General features: G+C 38.6%; 1 protein-coding gene, 3 long non-coding RNA genes and 1 pseudogene across 4 annotated transcripts; 3 read left to right on the top strand and 2 right to left on the bottom strand.

Moving 5' to 3' along the window:
* Positions 1-317: 317 nt before the first annotated feature.
* On the top strand, positions 318-2,749 carry LOC103507866 (annotated as a pseudogene).
* A 120-nt stretch (positions 2,750-2,869) lies between these two features.
* Positions 2,870-3,803, bottom strand: LOC113466862. The gene is made up of 2 exons (XR_003391133.1): positions 3,757-3,803; positions 2,870-3,170 (listed from the first exon to the last, which is right to left on the bottom strand). It is a non-coding gene; the product is annotated as an uncharacterized LOC113466862 (long non-coding RNA).
* Positions 3,800-6,152, bottom strand: LOC103507857 (proline-rich proteoglycan 2-like). The gene is made up of 4 exons (XM_008472373.3): positions 5,777-6,152; positions 4,954-5,499; positions 4,485-4,712; positions 3,800-4,118 (listed from the first exon to the last, which is right to left on the bottom strand). The coding sequence occupies exons 2-4, from the start codon at positions 5,489-5,491 to the stop codon at positions 3,829-3,831; spliced, it is 1,056 nt and encodes a 351-aa protein (XP_008470595.1). The 5' UTR covers positions 5,492-5,499; positions 5,777-6,152; the 3' UTR covers positions 3,800-3,828.
* LOC113466863 lies at positions 5,521-8,532 on the top strand. The gene is made up of 3 exons (XR_003391134.1): positions 5,521-5,598; positions 7,072-7,404; positions 7,744-8,532. It is a non-coding gene; the product is annotated as an uncharacterized LOC113466863 (long non-coding RNA).
* Positions 6,135-6,719, top strand: LOC113466864. The gene is made up of 2 exons (XR_003391135.1): positions 6,135-6,224; positions 6,484-6,719. It is a non-coding gene; the product is annotated as an uncharacterized LOC113466864 (long non-coding RNA).
* Positions 8,533-9,124: the final 592 nt, after the last annotated feature.

Here is a 9,124-nt window from a genome sequence, read left to right on the forward strand (position 1 = left end):
AGTGGAGACTTCCTATTTTGCCTCGTTTCTCACTCATTGGTAAAGTTACGTCCATAAAAGAAGACAGATTTGGGTAATGAATCTCTTGGTAGGTACCTATTAAAAAAAAAGGTTATACCTATCCATAGATATAGAAGGTTACCTACATCGTATTTCGACGAAATTTGTAAACGGAGCCTACGAAACATGACCTCTGTGAAACACAGAGGTAAAAAAATCATGGTTGTGAAGTTATCAACTTGAATTTTCCGAATATAAACAAAATTAAAGGTATATTTATGATTTTATGTGATATTTGTGAAATTTAATTAATTTATTATCTAATTAATTAGTTATTTTAATTAAATACCTTGTTAAAATGAATAATATGTTACTTATTTTAGTGTTACCCTATTGTTTCGTTTCCTGAATAACCAGGTAAAAAGACCGTGTGTATTTTCGATAGACTCTTCATTTTTGTGTTTTGAATGACATCTTGTCACTTTGACCTGTAATCCAAAAGTTTTACAATTCAGGGGACGTTTCAACTATCAAGTCCTCTACATAACCACCACACAAGTATGGAAGGTTCTTCAGGTACCCGTGCCAATAGATTTGCCATGGAGGGTGTTGGAGCTCGGGTAATCAGAGGTCCAGACTGGAAGTGGGGAAAGCAAGATGGTGGAGATGGACATGTTGGTACGGTAAGGAATTTTGAGTCCCCAGAAGAGGTAGTAGTTGTGTGGGACAATGGTACGGCTGCGAACTACAGATGTGCTGGAGCATTTGATCTGCGGATACTAGATAGTGCTCCAACTGGTGTCAAACATGATGGCACTATGTGTGACTTCTGCAAACAACAACCTATTTATGGGATCCGCTGGAAATGTGCCGAGTGTTCTAACTATGACCTCTGCTCTATATGTTACCATGCTGAAAAACATAATCTGAGACACAGGTTTTACAGAATCAATTTCCCAGGCAGTGAAAGAGTACTGCTAGAGCCTAGAAGGAAAAGTAAGAAAATATCTGTACGAGGCATATTCCCAGGAGCTAGAGTTGTACGAGGTGTTGATTGGCAATGGGAAGATCAAGATGGAGGAAATGGAAGACGAGGTAAAGTCAATGAAGTTCAAGATTGGTCTGCTGCAAGTCCAAGGTCAGCTGCATATATTGTTTGGGATAATGGTGCTAAAAATCTCTATCGAGTTGGATTTGAAGGCATGGCAGATTTAAAAGTTTTAAATGATGCAAAAGGTCATTCAGTGTATAGAGATAAATGTGGCAGATAAAGATGGAGATACCCCTCTACATGAAGCTCTAAGACATCACACTTTGTCTCAACTTCGACTGCTGCGAGATGTTCCAGATGTTGGAAAGTTACTGATGGGTCTTGGTAGTCAAGCTGCTGACAAGAAGTCCTCTGGAATGTGGCAGATAAAGATGGAGATACCCCTCTACATGAAGCTTTAAGACATCACACTTTATCTCAACTTCGACTGCTGCGAGATGTTCCAGATGTTGGAAAGTTACTGATGGGTCTTGGTAGTCAAGCTGCTGACAAGAAGTCCTCTGCTTCTATTGCATGCTTCCTCGCTGGTAATGGTGCTGACTTATCCATCAAAAATAAAAAGGGCCAGACACCCCTGGATCTATGTCCTGATCCAAACCTATGCAAGGCATTGACCAAGTGTTACAAGGATAAGGAAGTGGATCAGATAGAACCTCGTGTAGGAGAAGGAGATGGTACAGAAGATATGGTAACTCTGGATGAGTGTAGAATATGTTCTGATCTGAAGCGTGACATCCTGTTCCAACCTTGTGGTCACGTGGCATGCTGCTCTGTCTGTGCCCCGCGTGTCAAGAAATGTCTCATCTGTCGAGAACCTGTAGAGAAGAGAATCAAGATTGAAGAATGCATGGTATGCTCTCTAAAGAAAGCTTCAGTACTGTTCAAGCCTTGCTATCACATGGTAGCCTGTGAGAGTTGTGCCTCGCTTATGAAGAAATGTGTCCAGTGTAGAACTCAGATAGATCACATGCACCCTATGGTTGTATGTTGTGGTGGCCCTGGTATTATATCAGAGGTACAACACACAACCGATCCAGCAGAAGAAGAAAATGCTGTGGCTCTTTCACCCAACACATCTGCGGCCACACTTGTAGAGGCTTCAACATCTGGAGCTCTCATGAACAATGGTAGCCGAGATACTTCTACTTCGGATATACAGAAGTTGCAGCAACAATTACAAGATATCAAAGAGCAGACAATGTGCCCTGTTTGTCTGGACAGACTCAAGAATATGATCTTCCTATGTGGACATGGGACTTGTCAAATGTGCGGTGACAGGATGTCTGAGTGTCCCATCTGTAGGAAAGCTGTGGAGAAACGGATTTTACTTTACTGATCTTCTTCAGTACAATCCTAAGGGTAATATTATGTGCATCATTTGTAAATACACGCTGGCCTTTCAATAGAAATAGACTATAGGTGGTGTAGTGGTCAAGGCGCTCGCCTGGTAAACAGGAGGGCGTGGGTTCAATCCCAGCCGAGGTATGGAAGATAGGTGTGTAGTAGGTACATGTGCAATTTGTTTTGAGCTTTAGACCCATGGAATTCGCTTCTTTCCATTAAGTACTTAACTCTGTACTTATAGTTAAAATATATTTATAAATATTTTTTACTCGCTTTCCTCTGAATTCTACATATTATTATTATTGAGGACAAAGGGCATCTACTTATAAACATCATGAGTAGATGGATAGGAGGTAACTACTAATTCAAAACAATATCCACTGTTCTCGAAATCTCATGATACGTGTATTGACCCAAGTTTCATGTTCTATATACATTCCAGTTCCACATTTAATGGCAGGATTCTCATACTGTGAGCTCTTCCACCCAACCGATCTGATTCGTCATGTTGGTCTGATGAAGGTTGTTAAGTCCAAATAAGATCTCTATTTATTTTGATCTATTTTCTTCACTTGTGAAATCCCTTTGAAGGAGACAGTTCTTCATTTTAGGGTGTAAATATAACAACAGCGGCAGCCGAAATGATGGCAGTCTGACCATATCAGAACCATACTTTGTTCAGTGGTTAGAACAGACCCTCGATTTCGCCAGTTCTCGTATCTATGTCGATATCATAAATACTAGGGCGAGTACCTAATCCGGGCATCTTACTGATCTGAAAAGAGAAATGTAAAGAAAAATGTGTTAGCATGTGAGGAGTTTCAGTGAGCTTTGAAATTATTATGTGGTTAAGGTCTCAATAAATCCATGGTTTGGCTAACTGTTGTAAAATTCTCAAATAATTGAGGATAAAATTCCATTCCATGTTTTTTTTTTTTTTCTTTCTCTCTTTCTTTCTTTAATGTTTGGTAGACGGAAATTTAACTGCCAAGGTTTTATCGTCCCGAAAGTGAAGAGCGAATGAAGACAGGATAGGAGAAAACCAGCCGTTCCGAGAACGAACTTTATCAATTCAGGATAAAATCCTCCCCGGGCGGGAATCGAAGACGCGACCTAGCGCTGACAAGGCAGATGCGCTACCCTCCAAACTAACTTGACTAGCTTGCTTTTTTTACCTTAATAATAATTAAAAAAAAAAAGCCATGTGTCAGTTCAAATCGAACCTGCGCCTCCTGTTTACAAGGTCAAGTTCTTGACCACTACGCCACCGTGGCAGTAATATGACTTGTATAAGACAGTAATATGACTTGTATAACACAATAATATGACTTGTATAGGACAATAATATGACTTGTACTTACATCTCCAGCGATGACCACAACAAACCCAGCACCTGCTGAAACGCCAAGTTTCATGCATGTTTGATTCAAGTTTCATGTATGTTTAACCCAAGTCGGTATCGTACAGCCATTTCCCCGTTTCCTGAGCTCACAGGCCGCGGCTGAATTCATCAACATTGTCGTTTGGAAACAGTTGTTTCCTCCCCCCGACTTATCATCAGAGGCACAATTCTGGAGACTCTTCTCCGTTTCGGATTTCAACGTTTTGCAGATATTGTCGAGATCTTCCTGGTATTTGGCCTCGTTGGTCTTCAACAGGAAACAGCATGAGATTTCCACGATGGATTTCTTTTTCTCAAGCTTCGCCTCGAGTTTTTCCAGACCTATGAGAAGCGATGGTGGAAACTGAGTTAGGTTTTCACATTACCCTACTATACTCGACCTCTATTCCTAGGTTCGAATGAAACATCTATCGTTCCCAGTCTATTCTTAAGGTGTGTCCAAACATAGTCGACCGGCCGTCGTTCGACGAGGTAAAACCATGTTATCGAGGCAGTGTGGACGGTTCAGTCGACATCGATCGACGGCCGGTCGACTATGTGTGGACACACCTTTACTTTTTGTCTAGGTACGATTGTTGGCAATTCTTTTTTTTTATTTTTATAGGCTTCTAGACATGATACGCCAATATGACCGAGCACTAAGAAAAGGAGAAAAAATCAACCATTAGCTAGCACATAGTCACATACCTATCGTACAAGCAGTTACATTGACAGAATAGTGTCGGGTGGGGTTACGAGATTCAGAGCCCTGTCCTTGTTGTCCAGAAGGTTGCTGCTGCTGTCCACATTGCGGAGGTGGTGCTCCATGTCCTCCAGTAGGTTGGAGTGGGCAGTTGCCACGAGCTTGTAGGCAGGCCGGGTTGGTACAGCCTTGGGTGGAGGGTTGCTGATTCGCCATCGGACAACCTGCACCGCCTGTAAGTTTTGTTCAGAGTAGGGGAAGATGTGCTTTTGGTTCCAGGGGCTAGAAACCTCTCTCTCACTCTCTCCCTCCTCTCCTGACTATGAATCTGTCCCTAAATGTTGCTCCTTATTTACCAAATCTATATGTGTCATATCTGTCATATTTACTTATAAACAGGTATTTTTCACATCAACTAATACTTCACAGTGGCAAGTCAACCCATGACTTACTCCTCGCCACTATTAATGTTACCTGCAGTAGTTCCATGATTGTGAAATGTACATTTCTTAGCCTGAGGCGGCCCACCACAGCACGGGGCGCCCCCACCGCCCGGCGGCGCTTGATTCTCATTCTGTTTCATAATGGAAGGCGGCGGATGTCCATGTTGGTGTCCATGAGCGGAGGGTTGTTGGTGGCCAAAGGGTGGGTTAGAATCTCCTCCCCTCTGTTGGTAATAGCCTCGGGGAGCTTCCGACTCTCCGGAGGAGTCTCGATAGTATTGTTGAGATTGCATTATATCGCGGGGTTCATTCATATCCCTGCCTCGCGCTCTTGTCTGACCTCTATTTATTGGCGTAGCTAGGATGGTAATACTAGCCCCACATTCCGCACAGTCCAAACTCTTGTCCAAATCATCAGGATCGTCGTAGTCTTCCTCTTCTTCATTCCCATACTCGGAGTTCATGCTCATATCGGATGCAATATTGCACAGAGAATCCAAACCTTTCATGTTGATACATAACATTTGCTCGTCGGACTTCTTTTTGGACGAACTTCTTCGTTTGGACATGTTTCAGTCTTGAATATGAGAACGGAGTGGGCTTTTATGGTACCTACGAGTGGGTAGGTTTCTTTGGCTAGGTGTTTTTTTCCCCCAAAATTAATATGTCTTGAAAGGTACAACTATAAATCCCCTGTTATCCTAATCAGGTAAATGACGTCCTCATTAACTTTTAAACATCAGTTAACTAAACACGATTTTCTCGCCTTTATTGTTTCTTAGCAATGTTTCATTTTACACAGCGAAAAGATGAACCCTATAACCACAATCCACAATGAGAATATTACCACTTACCTTTTTATGTCCTCCAATGTTTCGTATAGAGATTTCGAGTTATGTATTTATTTTATTGTTATGTATGTTAGTGTACGTATGTTCTTGAAAATGTGTTAGGTATGTATGAAATTTTATCTGTAGTGCAATCTGTGTCGTGCAGGAACTTTGTGTACTTGATTTGTTGTGTTGTACAATGTTGACTTTGATGGAGAAGGATAGTTCGTGAAATTTTTAGCCAACTTTGTTGATTGAATTTTATTCTCGTGTTGAAATATTGAAGATAAAAATGAAGAATGGTAGGCGGTAAGGCTGGTAGTGATGGGTAATACAGTAATATATAGTTGTCCAGTTTAACATTTGGATCCTAGAGGACTTGGGAGGAAATATGAACAAAACCCCCAAGTCAGTAATAGCGCCTTACAGGATTGGGAAAAAAACATTTCTTCTCTGCCTACTTTCCTATAGGGTCAAAAGCTCAATGCAATAGAAACTGTACTCACCTATTAACTGATGAATATAACGTATTATGAAGCAAAATAATTATATAAATACGAGTCATTATGTTCATGATGACAGAGGGCATTTTATTTTACTATCCATTCTAAAACTAACTTCATCTCATGTAGCAATACTTGAACAGTGTAGCGGAAAGATAAACCTCATTGTGTAGCAATATGCGACAGGACAATTTCAGGAGCATATTTATCAGAACATTATCATATTAGGTCAAAAGCTCAATGCAATAGAAACTGTACTCACCTATTAACTGATTAATATAAAAACGTATTATGAAGCAAAATAATTATATAAATACGAGTCATTATGTTCATGATGACAGAGGGCATTTTATTTTATTATCCATTCTAAAACTAACTTCATCTCATGTAGCAATACTTACACAGTGTAGCGGAAAGATAAACCTCATTGTGTAGCAATATGCGACAGGACAATTTCAGGAGCATATTTATCAGAACATTAGTTGCACAGAGAATCCAAACCTTTCATGTTGATACATAACATTTGCTCTTCGGACTTCTTTTTGGACGAACTTCTTCGTTTGGACATGTTTCAGTCTTGAATGTGAGAACGGAGTGGGCTTTTATGGTACCTACGAGTGGGTAGGTTTCTTTGGCTAGGTGTTTTTTTCCCCCAAAGTTAATATGTCTTGAAAGGTACAACTATAAATCCCCTGTTATCCTAATCAGGCAAATGACGTCCTCATTAACTTTTAAACATCAGTTAACTAAACACGATTTTCTCGCCTTTATTGTTTCTTAGCAATGTTTCATTTTACAATTAATATGTCTTGAAAGGTACAACTATAAATCCCCTGTTATCCTAATCAGGTAAATGACGTCCTCATTAACTTTTAAACATCAGTTAACTAAACACGATTTTCTCGCCTTTATTGTTTCTTAGCAATGTTTCATTTTACACAGCGAAAAGATGAACCCTATAACCACAATCCACAATGAGAATATTACCACTTACCTTTTTATGTCCTCCAATGTTTCGTATAGAGATTTCGAGTTATGTATTTATTTTATTGTTATTTATGTTAGTGTACGTATGTTCTTGAAAATGTGTTAGGTATGTATGAAATTTTATCTGTAGTGCAATCTGTGTCGTGCAGGAACTTTGTGTACGTTAGTGTACGTATGTTCTTGAAAATGTGTTAGGTATGTATGAAATTTTATCTGTAGTGCAATCTGTGTCGTGCAGGAACTTTGTGTACTTGATTTGTTGTGTTGTACAATGTTGACTTTGATGGAGAAGGATAGTTCGTGAAATTTTTAGCCAACTTTGTTGATTGAATTTTATTCTCGTGTTGAAATATTGAAGATAAAAATGAAGAATGGTAGGCGGTAAGGCTGGTAGTGATGGGTAATACAGTAATATATAGTTGTCCAGTTTAACATTTGGATCCTAGAGGACTTGGGAGGAAATATGAACAAAACCCCCAAGTCAGTAATAGCGCCTTACAGGAAATTTGTTGTGTTGTACAATGTTGACTTTGATGGAGAAGGATAGTTGTGAAATTTTTAGCCAACTTTTTTGATTGAATTTTATTCTCGTGTTGAAATATTGAAGATAAAAATGAAGAATGGTAGGCGGTAGGGCTGGTAGTGATGGGTAATACAGTAATACATAGTTGTCCAGTTTAACATTTGGATCCTAGAGGACTTGGGAGGAAATATGAACAAAACCCCCAAGTCAGTAATAGCGCCTTACAGGATTGGGAAAAAAACATTTCTTCTCTGCCTACTTTCCTATAGTAGGGTCAAAAGCTCAATGCAATAGAAACTGTACTCACCTATTAACTGATTAATATAACGTATTATGAAGCAAAATAATTATATAAATACGAGTCATTATGTTCATGATGACAGAGGGCATTTTATTTTATTATCCATACTTACACAGTGTAGCGGAAAGATAAACCTCGTTGTGTAGCAATATGCGACAGGACAATTTCAGGAGCATATTTATCAGAACATTATCATATTATTAAATCTTTATAAAAACACCATTTATATCATTTTATTTTTCTTTCCATGAAATCATAATTTTACCTAGATAATTATGTATTCTTATTTTTATCGTTGAATTTTCATTTCATTATTTTCATGCGATTCATAATTTTATGTTTTATATGTATGTATAAATTTTATCAATTTTTATGTATTTGTAGAGCAATATTTGATAGTAGGTTTAACTGTGACTTGTATTTATTATCGATAATAATATATATATTTTAATATTATTGCTTGAAATCTCGTCTCTTCTCTTTCAAAAATTCTGACTCGTACGTAACCGCCAATAATAATAAGAGGAGTAATTCTGGTAGATCGTCCTGAAAACGAAGAGAGGAGGACAGGATAGAAAGTCAGATGTTCCGAGAACGAACCTTATCTGTTTAGGATAACGTAAGCCCCGGGCGGGAATCGAACCCGCCCGGGTTATCTGAAACAAAATTATTTACCTACGAGAAAAAATAATTCGTCATATGTACATATTTGTAAAATCGCTGGAGATTATATTAAAAAGCACCATTTTATTTGACAATATGGTTTAAATAGGTACATAGGTAGAGCAAGGATATAGGTAAATGTTGTTGAAAAAATTTCAAGACAGAATAATAAGACCTGTGAGTGAAATACCAATGCTATGTAACTAGCAAAAAAGATGATTTTTACAGAAACAATAAAATTCCTTTTAGGAATGGACGCTCCTCGGTTTTTAAAATTTTTAGCACATGAGCCGATTCTATATACATTACATTTCAAGACAGAATAATAAGACCTGTGAGTGAAATACCAATGCTATGTAACTAGCAAAAAAGACGATTTTTACAGAAACAATAAA

The sequence above is a fragment of the Diaphorina citri genome, unplaced genomic scaffold (genome assembly GCF_000475195.1).
Source record: "Diaphorina citri unplaced genomic scaffold, Diaci psyllid genome assembly version 1.1 scaffold347, whole genome shotgun sequence".
Classification (NCBI taxonomy): domain Eukaryota; kingdom Metazoa; phylum Arthropoda; class Insecta; order Hemiptera; family Psyllidae; genus Diaphorina; species Diaphorina citri.

Bases quoted from the DNA above. Each gene is read 5' to 3' on its own strand.
- LOC103507857 (XM_008472373.3), bottom strand. From the start codon at position 5,491: ATGTCCAAACGAAGAAGTTCGTCCAAAAAGAAGTCCGACGAGCAAATG. The intron at 4,713-4,953 runs GTAACATTAATA...CAAAACTTACAG, and splicing joins CAATCATGGAACTACTGCAG to GCGGTGCAGGTTGTCCGATG. The intron at 4,119-4,484 runs GTATGTGACTAT...CGCTTCTCATAG, and splicing joins TGTAACTGCTTGTACGATAG to GTCTGGAAAAACTCGAGGCG.